At 44.0% G+C, this 19,419-nt stretch overlaps 1 protein-coding gene across 1 annotated transcript; it reads left to right on the top strand.

The window, feature by feature from the left end:
- Positions 1–12,815: 12,815 nt before the first annotated feature.
- On the top strand, positions 12,816–17,971 carry LOC149280616 (dipeptidyl peptidase 1-like). The gene is made up of 7 exons (XM_089500344.1): positions 12,816–12,984; positions 14,617–14,762; positions 14,960–15,123; positions 15,906–16,061; positions 16,159–16,271; positions 16,742–16,873; positions 17,469–17,971. Exons 1-7 carry the CDS (start codon positions 12,816–12,818, stop codon positions 17,969–17,971), a joined length of 1,383 nt encoding a protein of 460 aa, XP_089356470.1.
- The last annotated feature ends 1,448 nt before the right edge of the window (positions 17,972–19,419 follow it).

The raw sequence follows: 19,419 nt of genomic DNA on the forward strand, positions 1-19,419 counted from the left end.
AATTATTTGCAACCTGTGACCAGCTGGGCTGGGGGGTAGAAAGGCAATTGCCCTCCTGGGCAAGTTCTTGAAAACAGGGCTAGTACAAGTTGGACGAGCCCACTCGAGGAGGCAAGAACACTCACATTATGTGATTCTGCGGTAATGTCATGGCTGTTTGCAAAGGCTCAGGACAAGGTAAGGCTGTGGAGGTGTTGGATTGTGAAGGTGTGATGGACTGAAGTGTGATGATAGTGTGAGGATGTTTTAATGTGAGTTTGTATGTGCAACTGTGTGAGTGTGTGTTAGTGTAAGAGTAAGTGTGTGTGCTAGTGTAAATATTAAGTAAGGGGGGTGCTGTTGGCTGTGCGGAGACCTTTTTTTTGTTGTTCTTACTAGATTTAAGTCTCTGCCTTTCTTCATATCCTAGTTGTGGTTTATTCAACAACTGATGAACCCCACTAAATTTACAATTATTTAGAATGTACCTTTTCCAAAAGAGAATGTCTGTCCTGATATATATTTATCTATTGTATCTCGGTTATAATGTTCGCATATGTCCTGCATTTGAGGAACCTTCTGTAACCATCGTTGACTTGCAAGGGATCTTTCCAACACTGGTCAGCTTTGTGCATTCAGCTGTAGGGGATAAAGCAGGTATTCTGGGGCAGGAGGAAAGAATATTGCCCTGATCTTCTCTCCTGCCCCAAAAGTGATTCAGCCGGTGGTCACCGACCAGTGTGGGCACCATACTGCCTCTAAAACACGTGGTTAAATGATGCTTGTGTATGGTGACAACTGCATGATCATTTCACATGTATGCAAAGATGTTGGATTGGGTTTTAAAGCAAATTCATACATGTCGGAATTCTATATACTCCATTAACCCATAAAATGTTACGTCCAGATCTAAATAAGGGATATACATATTGCCTGCCAGTTCTCAGCCTGCATAATCATTCCCATTAAGTCCTCCAGTGCCTGTTAAGTAACGGATTAGTGTTGATTGATTCAGGCAGCCTTTGTAGGGATTGGTAAAGAGAAGGGAGAGACGGTCAGGGCATAAAATTGATATAGATGATGCCGCTTTTGGCCACAGAGTTCACCTTCCCAGGCATAAAATGGCCTTTTACTATTAAATCCATTATAATGATGATAGCCCCTCCATGTTTCCTATGTGATAATTCACTAGATGATGAAAATTACTGAACTGTCATGATTTCTTCGATTGAAAATCCTCTTTTCCCCCAAGGCGTTTCCCTATCAGTATACAAATTCCTCTCCACGTAAGGCTCGCTAGAATACACTAACTGGGCATCAAAGCGCCAGGAGGAGATAAGGCCAGCAAGAGATAAGAATACCAATATCCAAAATTCTAGAATCTGTTTAAATTTGATCAGGAAATTTGATTGGCAACCTAGGGTATTTTTTTCCTAATAAAATAATTCTTATAAAAATAATATACTAAATTGTCGGAAGCTGTCTCATTCTAATTTATTATTTCTCATTCCTTTTTTTTATAAAAAAAAAATAATAAACTGAATTATAGGAAGATCTGTCATTCCTATTTAGTATTTCTCATTCCAGTTTTTAGAGAAAGAAAAAAAAATAATAATTATAAGAAGCTCTCTCATTCCAGTTTATTTCTCGTTCCTAATTCCATAAAAAATAATAAACGGAATTACGAGATCGATAGATCGATCAATAGATTAATAGATAAACATTCCTATGGTGTCTTACACTTACAAACTCTGGATCTCTGCCTATTTTAATTAAAACTCAAAATGATTAAATCACTCAAAATTGCTGGAAATAAAACAGTTTTCACTATTAAAATAAATACATTATTTTCACCTATGAATATATTTACAAAGCAGCAAACACCCAGATATTACCAAGCCTTGTTTGAAAAAAAATAATTGTGGCCGCATTTTCAGGTCTCTCTCGTGATGTTTTAATGGCGTTTTATATTAGAGAAATATGACAATTATCTCGCGAGCGCATGTAACCAGCAATGTTCTGCAAGGAACGCTAATGAACCCTGTGGCCTTGCTCATCCCAAGTCATTCAATTTGTTGCTATGATGTGAGGAAAGAAAAGGTTCTGAATTTCACTTTATTGAAATAACCAGTTGAAAAATAGTCTTTAATATTGTAAAGTCAACGGATGATTGCATGCTTTAATCCCATTAAATAAATACACTATATTACCAAAATTATGCGGGCAGCCTTGGTAATTATTGAGTTTAGGTTGTTTCCTCCATACCTGCTAACAAGTGTATAAAATCAAGCCCATAGGCAGCCGTCTCCATAGGCAAACATCGGCAGTAGAACGGGTCGTACTGAAGAACTCAGTGACTTTAAACATGGCGCCGTCATGGGCCACCTTTGCCACAAGTCAGTTTCTGAAATTTGTGCCCAGCTAGATCTGCCCCGGGTCCACTGTAAGTACTATTATTGCGAAGTGGAACCATCTAGTTGTAACAACAGCCACTAAGCAGTAGACCTCACACACTCACTGAGTGGGGCTGCTGAGTGCTGAAGAGCATGGAGTGTAAAACTCAATACAGCCACCCTAACTGCCCTTGGAAGCAACATCAGCACAAACCCTGTGCTTCGGGATCTTCATGAAATAAACTTGGCGTATTTTGGCGTAGTGGCGGGATAAGCAATATATGGCCATAGAGTGTGACGGAATCCCCAATATTTATGCCTTAGAGGTTTTTTGAGTGTTCGCTTGGAGTTTGCGCTGAATTCTTGCTTGTTTTAAATTCTTGTAATATCTTGCACTTTACATAAATGATCAGCGTAGGTTCTATCCCATAATACCAGAAGATACGGAGCTTGAATTAATAAGCCTTCTAAATCCTGATTGGTGGTTAAAACTGGCTATATTTTTCTTTTCATCTCACATATATTTTTGTGTTTTTCACAAAAATATATTTGTTTTGATTTTCTTACGAGCAAAAAAATATCTAAAAAAAAATAACAACTATGGAAAAATAAAAGCACAAACAAACAAAAAATATCCCCAGTAGAGGCAACTAAATCATAACAACATATTATTAAAAAAAAATGCAAATTATGTATTTTGGGTCCTTGAATCTCATTAAAAGTCTTGGAGATGAATGAGAAGATAAGGGAAGTTTATTGTGCCTCCCAGACCTACTTTTACGGAAAGATATGGAGAAGAAAATTAAAAGAATTTATTGTATCTCCCCGTCCTGCTATTACAAAAGCGACGCAGGCATGAAAGTGCGAGCGAGAGCGATAACTTACAATCCGCTATAAAGAAACATAATTGGAGTTAAAAGAAAAAAAGTCAAAACTTTTGAAATAGGTAAATATGTGTTTTCTATATTTTTCTATAATAGAAGGAATAACCCAAAGGAAGTTTATCCATAACCATGCCCTGGCTGACCAATGTGTATCAGGGTGTGATCACAGATGAAAAACTGCTGGGAAATTTAGTAAAACTGGGGAGAAGAGCCTTCCATCCCAAAGACTGGTGGTTGGTTCCACTGAGACTTCCTGTCACATGGTGTGTGTCATAGGCATACCTGGGAACTTCTGGACTCCGGCTACCCGGAGCCTTCCATTGTGGGACGCAGCCAGGACTGCCGACTGACATCAGTGGGCGGTCCCGCTGACGTCAGTGGGAGGTCCAGCTGACGAACGGGGTGTTTCCGCTTACGTCATGGGCGTTCCCACCGATGTTAGCGGGAAACACCCCCATTTAAATGGAAAATGGGCGGGGGTCGGGGCGTGTCAAGACCCAGAGAAGCAGTGCTTCACCCGACAATCTCAGGGCAAACCCGGAGAGTTCCCAGGTATGGTCATAGGCTCTTAAGGTGGATGGGGCCACAATACTTATTATATATATTTCTGAGTTGGTGTTTTGGTGATGGTGCTAATGTCACCCTGTGTTTGGGATGGTCACAGGAAACAGCGTTGCTTTATTGTTAATTAATTTGTTAACGACTAAAATACTCTTAAATACAAATTGGACCAGCCTGCCAGCAGAATTGGAAGGGGCGAATACAATGAGGGAATTTAAACATGCATGGGAGAGACATATGGCTCCTGAATCTAATACGAGACCAACGATCGGGCAAAACGGGTCTTTTTTGCTGTCAAAGTCTGTTTTTTTTATTACATGGCACTTTCATAGAGCAGAAACCCAATAAACAGGGTTTCTCATTGTCAGTACGATAATTCACATAAAAACTAAAAATATTTGTCAAAAAAAAAAAATCTTAAATAGTTAAATAGTGAATAGAAAACACCTGTTAACTCCTTCCCACCTGCTTCACATTATCTGCCGCTCACAAACTAAGTTTTAGAATTTTGTTAAAACTTTTATACGTAGAGACGACAAAAAAAAAGGCCAGAAAACGATGTGAAAGACTGGGATATTTATCCAAGGCGGGTCTAGACGTGCCTTTTATAAAAGATTTCCTTTTTTTTTTTTTTCTTGGCAGAAGCGACATTTCATGCAACAATTCCATTGATTAAAGCAGATGTTATGCCGTTCCGACGGCTTCTGTGTTTTCTGCCCGTAATGTCTTGCTTATTATGTGGAGTCTATAGCTGTTGACATAATATTGCCTTACGCAAGCGTAAAGCGTGAAAAGAGAGAAAAAAAGGCACTGAAAGCGGCGGTAATTACGTCTATAAGGGTTTCTCCATTAAAGTCCTTGCGGGGGAGAAAGATGCACTTGCAGCACAATTTTAATCTGCCGCAATTTAATGTTTAATCGAAAACGAAAGGTCTAAAGAGAGGGCGAGATGTCGTGATGAGACAGCAAGTCTAAATAGATTTCAAACTTTGGAAGTCCTTTAGGCTGCTGCTCAAGAAATAAGATTAAATAACATTTATAAAATAACAAAATAATAATAATAACAAAAATAACATTTCCAGAAATAAGAGAATTTCATGTTAAATATTTTTGATACTTGGCCTAAAATGTATATATATTGTGGCCTCCAGAAGTTTTCTGATGTCCAAGTATTTACCCTAGATTCCCCAGCTGCCAACAGTCCTACATTTTTTGGGAAAGTCCCAATAAGCAGGCATATGTCACAGCTCTGTCCTGACCAGAATCCAGCATTTTGCACTCAGACAGGTCCGAAGGAAGGAGAGACGGAGGGTAACTAGCAACTCGTGGGGAAAACCCAGACAAATGGCCCAGTAACCAAAACGTGGCCGCCATGCATGCTTTGCCTGCTGGGAAATGTAGTTTCTTGGGATAAACCTCCCAGAGGGTATAATATATACCTGCATTTTTTGTAGTTATTGGAGGTATATTGTACTGCTTTCTTATCTTGATAAAGGACCATGATGTGGTCCGAAACGTTGATTTTATTTTTCTTATCAAGTATTATTTGGAGACCCGTGAGTAAAAATCTCAATTTCTGGACTTTATATAAATATATAAATTATAATATATTATTATTTATATTATGTATTATTATTTTTTATATTACATATATATTACATATTATATATATATATATATATATATATATTACATATTATATATATATATATATATATATTATAAAATACCATTACATAATTAGTAAATACAGCTGAAGAGTTTTGAGAAAAGTGACAGATTTAAGATAAAGTGACCATTTTAAGATACATTTCCAGTCTTACCCCCCCCCCCTAGACATATAACTCTTGCATAAAAGAATCCATGATAAAAGATACGGGGACAGGGGCAGAAATTCTCCGCCGTACCGGGATGGAGGGTTCTAAACTTTGCTAAAAGGTAGAGATTTCAAATAATTCTGTTCGCATGCTTTGCTTATATTTTTGAGCTCCGCATTTCAAAGGCTCTGCATTTCAAAGGCTATCATGAAGTGCGTGATCCGTGACGAGTCAAAACTATTTCAACTCGAAACTCAGGAAGCGTAAAAAAAATAAATGTGAATGACTTAAGACATGATTGTGACAGCGATCACTTTGTGGTTTCCAGTATCCGCAACAGAAATCTATGAGTAGCCAAAAAGTAAAGGTCGGATAAAGTCACTGCAGCAAATACTTCACGTTATGTATTTTTATTTATTCAAAATGTCAAACTATACGAAGCCCTGGAAAGCCCACAGCAGAGCTGGGTCCCTAAAGATTTGGCTTTTCTGGTGGTGGGGGTCATTATCCTTTTGTGCTCGTGTCTTGAAGACATCAGCGGAGCCCGAGAAGAAGAGTTGGGAAGCACTTGCACTTTGGGCTTAAATAGAACAAACTACGCTAACTGTTGTGTTAGTACGACTGTATGATTAGCATGCATGGGACCTCTGTGGATTCCCCTGGGGGGCAAAGCCTCCTCGTGCCCCATTTCTATCCCTTTTCTCAGGATAAAGCCTGTTGGGTAGATATATTTGGGAAGCTCCCATCCATGTGCCCCTCTCATTTATGTTATGTGCATTCCTAGGACCTTCTCAGGAGGCTACCCGGAGCTCTCCCTCGTCTGGGGGAGTGGTTTCATGAAGAGGCGGCACTAGCTGCCCCAGACAGCTTTTATTGGGTAAGAAGTGGGAGGGAAGTGGGCAGGGAATGGGCGTGGCCAAACAATACTCCCCCAGCTTGGAGAAAGAAAAGGCTGACATGGAGACTCAGGGAAAACAGGACTTCATCTGGGGCTCTGGGTAAAACCTGAGAGAGTTCCCTGGTATGGTGATGTGTAACAAAGTCTCACAAATGACAGGTAGACAGAACGGCTTGTAAATGTATGGGGGGGGGGGGAATAAACTTATCTGAGGTTTGCTGCTCCAGCTTTTCCCTGTATCGTCAAAGAAGGCCAAGCATCAAGTCCATTCCATGAAGAACCGAAGAACGCAGAGGTTTGCAACCCAACGGGTAGCCATATTTAGGTCAACAGTCATCATAAAGAAAGACATTACAGAATAACTTTGGATCTATACATTCGCTGCCAAGTTCACCAATATCCTATGGACAGGTACACCATGCGATATTCTCATGGTGGGTGCACTTTAACTGGTTACTATGGTGACTTAACTTTTTTTTGTTCTTAGTAACTAAATATTTGCTGGAAACTTTGCTGACCAACTCCATACTATATTCCTTTTACCCGGTGAAGCAGCACACAGAATCTGGGTAATAAGTGAACTTTTGCACTCTCTGAAGGATGATATTAACATGGTGACAAAGAGCCCAGGTTTCTCGTGTCTGCCGGCTGAACCGAGAAAAAAAAAAGCCTTATTACCTTGAAATAACACTCCCTTCGGTACTCATTATTTTCTATTGTTAAGTTTGTTCTCATAAGCTTGTCAAACATCCCAGAAATAAATGTAATAAAAAAAAATTCCTGCAGCTCCAGATCCTAATAATTTCAAAAGAGCAAATCTTCAAATACAATGATAAATGTGCTTATACATATAATTAATTATCCTTCTAGTTGCTCCGTTTCCACAGATATATGCGGGCAGATTCCACTTTATAGCACTGAGACAGAAGGTATATAATGTACGGCTCGAATTCTAGAGTATCATAGTCTGAGGCGATGCTTTTATAAGTGTAATAAATGCCTTTATGGCTTAAAAGGACTCCCTGGTGTCCCGGGGAGCCCCCCAAACAGTCAATGCACATGATGTTGACCAGCGGTACATATATCACAAGCCACAAGAAAGGTACGGCAAAGCAAAATAGCTGGGGGATGGGCAAAAAAAGGCAAATGCATATGGGGGGATTCCATGTTCATTTAAAGTGACTTCTCAACTACCATATGCATTAAAGTTGGGGGAGGTTAATAAGATTTTGGTAGCCGTATAATCTGCTTTGTGTGCCCACTATGTAGGAGGTGAGCGTAGGTTCTCACCCTATTGAGAGTGTGCCTTGACGTGGCGGGTGAGCTTAGTTATGCTTTGGCCAATTCATATAACCAAAACCTCTCATTTATATTATGTTTATATATTTGTTGCCTACTTTATTAGGGTAAGAAGCACAGACAGTTTTTGTAGACAATGTATACTGGGACCATTATGGCGTTATCCATTTACACCAATCAGCCATAACATTATGACCCCTGACAGGAGGAGTGAATAACACGGATGATATTGTTATAATGGCGCCTGTCGGTGGGGGGGGGGATATACTAGGCAGCAAGTAAACAATTTGTCCTCAAAGGTAATGTGTTAGGAGCAGGAAAAATGGGCAAGCGTAAGAACCTGAGCGACTTTAACAAGGGATGACTGGGTCAGTGGTCGGTACCTATCAAAAGTGGTGCAGGGAAGGCAAAGCAGTGACCCGGCGACAGGGTCATGGGTGGCCAAGGCTCATTGATGCAAGTGGGGGGGCAAAGGCTGGCCCATGTGGTCAAATCCAACAGACGAGCTGCTGTAGCTCAAATTGCTGAAAAAGTTAATGCTGGTTCTGATAGAAAGGAGTCAGGACACACAGAGCATCGCAGTTTGTTGCGCATGGGGCTGTGTAGCTGCAGGCCAGTCAAGGAGCCCATGCTGACCCCTGTCCTCTGCCGAAGGCGTCTGCAATGGACACGCGAGCATTAGAACCGGACCACGGAACAAAGAAGGTGGCCAGTCTGATGAATCACGTTTTCTTTTAGCCAGTGGTTATAAAGTTATGTCTAATCGGTGTATATATGTATGTTCATTGTACAGCGCTACGGAATTTGATGGCGCTATATATAACAACAAATAATAATAATGTTCACAACTCACATGTTTCAATAATCTCCGTCTCTAAAATAGCTTCCATCATTTTCTCAGAAAAATTAACCATCACATGACTACCTTTGCTTTAAATATGGGTTAAAAAAGGAAGCGTGGATTGGTTCTAAACGGAAGAAGACGTATTCCCTCAACAGGTTTTATCTGTCCTTGTACTTAAAAGCTTATATATTGTGCAAGACACCGACCTACAGATTGCTGCAATATGTACGCGGATCGTTCCGCTTTTTATTATTGTAATGTTACAGCATGTCAGCGATTGAGGTTATTCCGAAACCCACAGAATGCTATCTCAACGTTTCATCTGCTTGGAAAACGCTTTTCTATTACATTAAAGCAACTTTAAAAGGGATGCTCCATATAATAGCTCAGGGGTCCCTTTAAATTTACATGTGGTTCCCCTTCATTCATTACGAGAGTCTGACGAATCCCCCCATATGCATGCGTCCCTTTCCCCACTGCCCAGCCAATCAGCATATATATATTTTTATATATATATATATATATATATATACCGTATTGGCTCGGATATAGGCCGCCCCCGTATATAGGCCGCACCCTAAAAGTTTGGTGCTTTTTTAAAGAAAACATGCTGCCACTCTGCCCCCCCCCCGAGATATGCTGTCACTGTCCTCCCTCCCCGAGATATGCTGCCACTGTCCTCCTCCCCCCCCGAGATATGCTGCCACTGTCCTCCTCCCCCCCCGAGATATGCTGCCACTGTCCGTCCCCCCCCCGAGATATGCTGCCACTGTCCCCCCCCCCGAGATATGCTGCCACTGTCCCCCCCCCCGAGATATGCTGCCACTGTCCGTCCCCCCCCCCCCCCCGAGATATGCTGCCACTGTCCTCCTCTGCCCCCCGACTTACCGGAGCTGACTCCCGGGTGTCTTGCGAGGCCGGCGGGGGACATCTACGCAATACGCGTATACAACTTCCGGTGCCGGATGTGCCGGCACCGGAAGTTGTATACGCGTATTGCGTAGATGTCCCCCGCCGGCCCCGCAAGACACCCGGGAGTCTGCTCCGGTAAGTCAGGCGGGGGGCCAGAGGTAAAACGCATCGTGCGGTTAGACAACCGCACGATGCGCTTAGACAACCTCCCGTGCCGGCACCCCCCCCGTGGGAAGTGCCGGCAGGGGAGGCTGTCTGAGCGTATCGGGGAGTAGGATGCAGGTCCCCTGCACCGCTGCGGGGGATCTGTATCCTAACCCCGCTGCCTGCCCGGCGCCCGGGACTGCATGTCCCGGGCGTCGGGCGCTAGACCCCGAATATAGGCCGCACCCCCACTTTAAAGACTTAAAGTGGGGGGAAAAAGTGCAGCCTATATCCGAGCCAATACGGTATATATTTTTATATATATATATATATATATATATATATATATATATATATATATATATATATATGAAACTAATACGAAATGATACTACTTTCCAAAGAGCCTTTAGTGGTGCATGTTATTGGATCAGCATTAAAATAACTATTTTTCTACGTTTGGCTAAGGACTTCTTCTCTTCGACCAGTAGGGATGCATCCATCGTCCTTACCTTTCAATAAGATAAAACACTTGATTTTACCCCAAAACATTTAAAATGACCACAAAACCATGTGGAGGTAATACGAGCTGTCAATCAACTCTGGACCACATCACAACGGCCTAGCGGATCTCAGGTCTCGGATGTAAGCACTAGTAGGTCTTATATAAAACTTTCAAACCTTGTATGTATCCAACTTTGTTTTATAAGTAGACTTCATAAAATGTTTCTCTGTTACACGTTCTCCTGTGATCTTAATACACTGGAAAATAGGCAGCGTGGCCCTTTAACTGCATAATTCATGTAGATTTTTTGGCCCTTGAAGGCTACACCATTTACTCTCCTTACTTATCCTTTTATTCTTCTCTTTTTTGGTTCATGAAAGTCCAGAAAGCTTTGAATAAAACATTATTCCATTAGTATTCATAAACCATGTATCTGCTTTTACAATATCCTGCAAGAGCTTATCCCGGGTCTCGCTTAGACGTGTTAGGTCTTGTCTCTAGCGAGATACGAGTAAAATATGTATTGGGTGGTTTTAAAAAATGAAGTCACACCCTGTAACTATTACCACGTGGACCAAAACCTGCTCGGTACAGCTGAACACTGTACACTGAACGCTGAAGTCAGAAGAGCAGCATTAAGGACATGAAGACATCTGTAGTGTCCATCACGTCCCAGGTTCATAAAATAAAACCAATACAATAAATTGTGTGAAAGACATTCCAAGAAAACAAAAATAAATGTCAAAAAGTGAACATGGATAGAGAGGAAATGATCCCAGTGAAGAGAGAGAGGGGTGAAGGTCTCATTGTCCTCAACCCATTAGTAGGTGGTCTGAGATCAGTGGACATTAATATGCCCTGACAGGAGCCCCCTTTATGGTTTTCTCAGACCTTAACAAACCTCGTAAGACCTCCTATGAATTATCCAAGCTCTGATTCCCCAGGGTCTCTGGGCCACTTTCTGCTTTCACCGGCCACACCCACTTCACCTCCTACTCCCAGCGCTTTTAAGGCTGCCCCACCCCCTTCGCAAAGCCAGAAGTGGGAGTGGCCTAGCGTGGGATGGTCAGAGGGACGTGAAAGAGGGATGTGGGTGCAGAGATTTGATGATGACTAAAACGGTTATAAAGGCCATGTGACAACGCGTACTTAACGCTTCCTGATAACTAGCCGAGATCTCAGCATCATGCCCTTGATAAAGGTCGTCACATCTGATGTAAAATGAGTTATTCTACGCGGTGGAGCAGAAGCCCGTGAGATTATTTTCCTGCACGCCGCGTTCCCTCCCTGCCTGATAAAAATGTGTTTATAGAACTCCGGCAGGAATCTGGGTTTTGAATCATTTTCTTGCGTCAGAGTTTTTAAGGCGCTTCCACGTACAGCACGAAAATGATCGTTAACTGCTTTCCGACATCGCTCCGGCCGCTGTGCGGTGTCCAGTGAACACGGAAAAAAATGTACATTAGATAGCGGCCCCCACGGCCAACATATTCTGCCAGACAGAATCATGGCTAGAACATGCTTAGGTACCACGTCAACGTCTAATATTTACTGTAAAATATTTACTCCTGGACAAGTCAGGAGACAGCAGATGATCTCCCCAGCTAGCCCACGGTTCCCACGGCTGCAAAAAAAAGCAGGACGGTGGGGCAGCTACACAGAAAAGTCCTGTGAAAAACAGGGCACTTGGGATGTATGGGGAAAGTTCTGCTGTGGGAGTCAAATACCCCATGAGGTTTATTCACTAAGGCATAAAAGGTGCAGGTTCATCTTGCCAACTTCTTATACATTCTAATACTGACCATGACATGTTTCCACACCAAAAGTAGAAACCTGCCCCGTATAATGGATGATTTAAACAGGGACGGCAATCAAGAAATCCGACTGATTTAACTATACATCATACAGGAAATGCAGGGCCATCCATACTTCTTGCACAGACAACCCTCCTGCCAATTCCCACCACAGTAAATTAACTTCTGTAAGGTATCCCCCCCCCGCCCGTCTTTCCTCCTCTGTGTCCCTTTCCTCCACTAATGCCCCTCTTTCCTCCCGTGATGCCCCTCTTTCTGGGTATGAGGGTATCACAGGGTTCTGCAGCCCTAAAAGCTACATTTTAAAGGCTGCGCCAGAATCCATTTTTAACCCATGTGGTATGGCGCAGAAGTGATTTAAATCCATAAATGCCCTGCCTGTCTCTTAACTGCCTCTCTGGGATACCTATTCCATTCACACATACATGATATGGACCGTGCCAGTTATGCATGTATTTTCACATGGACATGTGTGCCATTCCCATCACAGAAACACAGAATTTGCCATCTACCACTTCTGCTGGGTGGCTGTTCCACATATCTATCTTGTAGTGTGTGGTGTCTATGATTTTCACATCCATAATCCTCAATGCACTTCACCCTGTTACCCTTCCCCATTTGTTTTCCTGATCGCCACTCACGCAGTCAGTCTGATCACGTGATCCCACCCCCGCTGAGTCATGTGACCGGTCAGCTGATTTCCTCCCCCTGCTGAGTATTTAACCCCTGACGTTTGGCTTCCTGCTCTGTCTGCTGGGCGCCGGAATGGAGAAGCTGCTCTGTGTGTTGATCGGACTGGCCGCCTGGGGCCACCTGGGCTCTGCCGATACCCCGGCCAACTGCTCCTTCCCCGACCTGGAGGGCACCTGGGAGTTTAGCGTGGGGCAGGGGAGGGGAGGCGTCCGGACTAACGACATCGACTGCTCGCAGATGGGTGAGAGTCGGCCGGGTGCTTAACTTTGCGAGCGTACCGAAAAAAATAAATAATGTAAAGTGCTAGATTGCAAGCTCTGCGGCTCTGGTCTGCGCGCGCGCTCACTGTGTCCACTGTTGATTAGCGAGGAAATAGGTTAGGGTGTAAGGCGCGTCTCAGCTGCTGCAGAACCTCTTCCAGAGTATATGCTAAGGCTCTGATTACAGAAAATGTGTGGTGGTGGTGGTGGTGGGGGATGGGTGGGCGAGCTAAAATCTGGCTGATCTTTGCCACTTCTGTTAAATGTTGCATACTGCTTGGCTACCCTGGGTGATATGTATACCAGCATAGACTACTACACCTGGTGATTAAGGGGTGTATATATATATATATATTAGCCTGTCTGGTACCTTGGTTTTGCTTAAAGGGTTAATTTGTTCTTCACCTGCAGGGTAATGTAGAGCCACGTGACTCTGCACTTTAAATGGTTAATAGGTTTGGGGAGTCAGAATAGAAATCCCCGTTCTCTGATCCGCCTCTCAGGGTTTTTATGGCTTCCTTGTTGGGGTCGGGACATCGCTTTCATTTTACGCTCTGCGCTCTCGGTGTTAAAACCCGCATCGAGTTACTGGAACCGGGGAAACCCGAGCCGTTGGGCCGTAGCAGCTTATACTTAATGCTTCTGCAGGGGAGGGCTGGCGCCTTTTGGACCTTTGGGTCGGGCAGGTAGGGACAAGTAGGGGGCCCCCACCGGCCCCTTGCGCCCGCCTCCGGTGCTAAACATACACACCGGCTCACATTTACTCACACTAATACATACTAACGTACACATACGCACTCATGCTTACACTCTCATACGCTCCCGCTCCTGTCTCTCTCTTTCCTTTGCCCACTCCTGAGCCTTTTTAGCTGCTCGCTAAAAATGTGTCCCTTAAGTTTAAGTCTTGGACAGGCCCCGGGGCAATTGCCCCCCCTTGCCCCTCGGGTCGGCCAGCCCCTGATTGGTTCTGATCCCAGCTGTACCGTGATCTGTACATCGGACTCTGGCTAAGGATCAGCGGGTGTGAAAGTCACATGCCGCCTGGCGGTGTTGATGCGTTTCACGCCCGTCTCTTCCCGACGGGCCGGTTCTGGCAGGCTGGTGGCACGGGGTTGTTTGTTGTCGGCGTTACATCGTGTTTATTATCTTTGCCAACAGCTTGCTGTAGATCACGGTAAATATTTACTGCAAAGTGTTATAGAATCTGGAAGACGGAATTAGTTGGTGACAGTTTTATTAGTGGCTGACGTGGGACCGGAGGTCATCCTCTGGACTGGTCCATCACTGGTGGCAACTAAACTACTGCCTCATGGCATATTAATGAATAGTGAGGGTGTCCACCATTAACTTATTAACCCTCTTGTCGCCAAGTGTAACAGGTTAATAGTCTCCTTAGTAGAGCAGCTGTTCTGTTTCTGCTGCGTTGCGACCGGGTCAGGGGTATTAAGAGCCGGACTTCCATGGGGTAAGAAGGACAGCTGCCCCCCCCCCCCCCACCGCACCCAGAAGCAGATTAGATGAGAGCCCAAGATACAGAATACATCACATACCTCCAGAGCCGGTCACCGACTAAACTCTCCTACAGATTAACGTCCTCTTCCGTTTGCTTTTAGGTCCCGTGGAGCGCAAACTCGCCCTCCGTCTGAAGCAGCTCAATGTCGCCGAAGACGAGGCTGGGAATATCGGCTTCTTCACTCTGATCTACAATCAAGGGTTTGAAGTCAAAATAAATAACTACAAGTGGTTTGCCTTCTTCAAGGTTTGTGCCGTCTGAGTTCTAACGGGACGCTGACGCCTTTAGAGTTTGGACTTTTTATTCTTTTAAGGGGGGCTTTAATTCATTTAGATTGTATCCATGCTATACGCGGTTTGTAGAAGGCCTCTAGGACTTGTTGGTGGTAGTTCTTTGACCAGTGTCTGTTTACTTGGAGGTAACCTCTGCCGCTTCTCTTCCAGTACGAGCAGCATGGCTCCAACGTTACCAGTTACTGCCACGAGACCTTCCCGGGCTGGGTGCACGACGTGCTCGGTAGGAACTGGGCATGCTTTGTTGGGAAGAAGGTCGTGTCTTCACCTCGTCCGGTTGTAAACCCGGTCCCGTTTCCCGACGATGCAGGCAGGTGGGTTATTAAGAAGACCCCGCCAATGCGTGGCAACAACAAACCAATATGGCGTCTGTCGCGTTATGAGACCCAGGCACTTGTCAGGGAAGCCCACCTGCCATGAAAGTTGTGCTGTGAGGGCCGGTTGGGTGGGCAGGTTTCAGCGTGATCAGGTTGGGACCCCTGTCCCAGCGCTGATCATGTCCTCCATAATTGCGGCGGAATCTGTGGGTTCACTTGATGACTGCTGATGATTCCAGAAGCAGGTTATCGGTTATAACTCACTGGTAATTTTTCTGCTCAACGTCCTTTAAGTTTAAATGGCTCCATCATATTCCATGGCGCTGTACAATGGGTAAACGGGGCATAACATGCAGCCTATAACATAACAATTAGACTTGCAGAAACTGGTGAGGAGGGCCCTGCACAAACAGGCTTACAATCTAAAGATTAAATTGGGATAAACATCCTATAGAACGTGTAACTGTTTTATGAATATGCCTTGGGTCCAAGTAACCCTGTAAGGTATGGGATTTTGACCCCCCCCCCCCCCCAAAAAAAAAATACTTTCTTGTGCATCTATAACGCACTGACATTCGACCAGAAATATCCAGGTCAATTTACAGATTACATTGTAGAAGGAATTTAAGGAAGTCTTTACTCAGGGTGGTAGATAAGTAGAACGGCCTCCCATCGGAAGTGGTAGAGGCTATATGGAGGATATCCTCATCCTGGCTATGATGGCTGAATGAAGTGCATTATTTTTATTTTACTTTCTTACCCCCTCCTTGCTTTCACAGACTATCCAGCAGACCCTATAAGTATAACTTGGGCTTCGTTGAGCAGATAAATAAGGCTCAGAAATCCTGGACTGCAAAAGTGTATCCCGAATATGAGACCATGTCGATCGAGGACCTCATTAGACGGGCTGGTGGCCGCTACTCCAGGATCCCGCGGTATTTCTAAATATTATAATATTTCCAAATGCCAAAACCTCCCCTCCCCCATACTCGCTTATTGTCTGCTCCCCCCCCCCCCCATTATCCATTGCAGAATACCCCAGCCTGCCCCCATGCCCGATGACGAGAAGTATAAGGGTCTTCCACCTGTGTTTGACTGGAGGGATATTAGCGGCTTTAATTTCGTCAGCCCGGTGAGAAACCAAGGTAAAGTTGGGTTTTGGCCAAGTTATTGTATTTTTATATAGCGCCATCAAACTCTGTAGCGCTGTACAATGGGTAGACGGGACAACACCACGTTTCCTTTAGAGAAGACGCGCTCTACTTGTGCATGATGGTGAAAGCCTGCAGTGGTCTGCCTTGAAGTTTTGATGTTAATATGTAATATATGTCATGGTGCTTACAGACTCATCTCTAGAAGCTGGTATAGGTCACCCTGAGTGATTAACCCCCTCTGTGCAGTAGGTGATGCACAGGCCACAAGAGCAAGTGTTAAGGGCTTCTGGGCCAGCGGTTGCATAGCCTCTCCATTCCAGGCAGTGATGGCTGTTGAGGGGGGCCAAGGGACAGCACACCTCGCCTTTTTGGTTAGTTGTAGGAAAGACAAACCGTGGTCTGCTTACCAGAGTTGTTGACCGCCTGTCGTTAACCCTGTCATTACCCCCGTCTCTCCACAGGTGCTTGCGGAAGCTGTTATTCTTTTGCTACAATGGGAATGCTGGAATCCCGAATCCGCGTCTCGACCCAGCTTCGCCAGAAACCTATCCTGAGTCCCCAGCAGGTTGTGTCCTGCAGCAACTACTCCCAAGGTAAGGAGCCGCAGACCTGCTGTAAACATGAAGAGATTCTCCCACAGCCGCTCCTGTATCCTTGGGTCTTATGTTCCCAGACCTGCTCAAATACTCAAGCCTGTGCTATTAAGGGTACAGTGTCTTCAGGAACCTGTTGTGTGGATATGTCCATTATGTGTAGACACTTGGCTAGTGTCATCTGATGTATTTCGGTATTTGCCCATATATGATGGTTTAATGGTAATTGTAGATGGTTTAGGACTTCAGTATCTTTAAAATTGGCTCATGGAAGCCATGCAAGCTTTTTTTTTTTTTTTTTTTTTTTTTTTTTTTGTTCTCCTCACCCCCCCCCCCCCCCCCCTCAAATTGGGGATCTTAAACTGATATCCTTAACTGTCCATGTTATCTTGAATTAGTGTGGCCACAGCAGCGTTCATGTCTTTGGCCACCGTGTCTAGGTGTATGAGGGTTCCTGAAATGTCTTATTTTTGTGTGTGACGTACATGTGTTCCTGTATTACATATTACAGTCCCTGGGCGATTGCTCGAAAACATGCAACTTGGCTGCCTATTATTCCCTTTCACCTGCATACTAAAACTCTTTTGTATTTCAGGCTGCGATGGAGGCTTCCCATATCTTATTGCTGGAAAATATGCTCAAGACTTTGGCATTGTAGAAGAGTCCAACTTTCCCTACACCGGCAGAGATTCCGCTTGTACTCTCAAAGACGACTATTATAGATACTACACCGCCGAGTACCACTATGTGGGAGGCTTTTATGGAGGCTGCAATGAAGCCTACATGAAGTACGAGCTCCTGATGGGTGGCCCTCTGGCTGTAGCTTTTGAAGTCTATAGTGACTTCATGCATTATTCAGGCGGGATCTACCATCACACGGGGCTGCAGGACAAGTTCAACCCGTTCCAGTTGACTAATCATGCGGTTCTGCTGGTTGGTTATGGGGTGGATTCAACTACTGGGGAGAAGTACTGGATTGTTAAAAATAGCTGGGGAGAGTCGTGGGGCGAGAAGGGGTACTTCAAGATACGCAGGGGCACTAATGAGTGTGCTATAGAGAGCATAGCTGTCTCTGCCACACCGATTCCTAAGATGTAGGCAATCTAGCGCTGATATTTTTGGCAATTATTCACTCTTTCCCTGACCCAGGAGACTAAAAAAAACCATCCTTGGGCAACAGGATCATGGTCCATGCCACGACCATTGACTGGGATCTAAGACCATGGCAATGCAGGCCTTACAGAAGCCGTATATAGGGGTTCATGGCGTAGATGATCATTGATCCCTAAGGGTTATTTGAGTGATTAAGATGCCACACGCTGTCATTGTCTAATTTTGTGTTCCCCTTTCTTGTTAAAGAATCTCAGAAATCTGAATGGTTCTCGAAGCACTTCAAACTAAGCACTTGTCAATTAAAAGGGATTAATTTTGTACGTGCCTTAATTCTTTCAAATCAGGGAATGTTTTTAAAACTTAGCTTTGTATCTCGGAATGCTGGAATAAAGTTTTGGTTTTTTTCTTTTTTTATTTTGCTATTTGTGTTGATTTCTTCTCCCATCCTTCTCAGATCTCATGGTTGGCTGGGCTTGCAGAATGGATAAATAGGTGAAACCCCCCCCCCCCCCCCCCAAAGACCAAGAGGCTTTCTACAAAGTTAAAGGTGGGGGGGGTTGTTATGTGGCATCATATTCTTTTGCTCCGTCTAGTCTGCCCCATTTTTTTTTTTTTTTTTTTTTTTTTTTTTTTTCCCCTTGATGTAAGACTCTGATCTTCTTGTCTTAGATTCAGGAGCCATATACCTACTCTGTGCATGTTCAGCTTCCCTTACTGTTAAGCTGTTAGCCTTTAACGCCTCTGCTGGGAGACTGTTCCATCTCATTTAACTTACATTTTCTTATGTTGCATCTAAGCCCTCCGACCCTCTAGTTCTAGGCTATGATCTCATTTCAAATAAACTTCTCTGCTGCACTTTGACTCATCTTAAGTATGTAAACGTTTTTAATTACATCTCCCATCTTCAAGCTGTGTGTCTCCAAATCCTTTAGTCTTTCCCTGATTTTTATCCTGCAAACCACTTACCGTTTTAGTTGGAGAGAGATCAGAGGAGACCAACGTGTCAATGTTCTTCTGGAGATGGGGTCTCCAGAACTGAACCTAATACTCTAGGTAAGTTCTGACCGGACATCTGTAAAGTGACAGAACCTCTTCCTGCTATTAACGCCACTGGCCATACAACCCAGCACCCTGCGACGCTTTTATCAACGCTTTATTGTATTGTCTACGTACCGCCTTCAAAGGAGGAGAAACTTTAGAACAAGAGACCATAATCCAAAACGAGAGGGTCGGAGGCTGAGATGGAGTGTAATGAACAGTTTTGGAACGTTTGTTGCCTTTCTTACGGGGGATCACAGCTGAAATCCCAGTCTCGATACAGGGGAATGAATTGATATCTTTACCTTGGTCTTGGGTTTTATAGGGTATGTTAAGTCTTTATGAAGAATTAGTGAAGAGTTAATGTTTGAAGAGTCAGGAACTGCGATTCACAG

Source organism: Sceloporus occidentalis, unplaced genomic scaffold, assembly GCF_023333645.1.
Source record: "Sceloporus occidentalis isolate IW3139 unplaced genomic scaffold, rSceOcc1.0.p SCAF_151, whole genome shotgun sequence".
Taxonomy (NCBI): domain Eukaryota; kingdom Metazoa; phylum Chordata; class Lepidosauria; order Squamata; family Phrynosomatidae; genus Sceloporus; species Sceloporus occidentalis.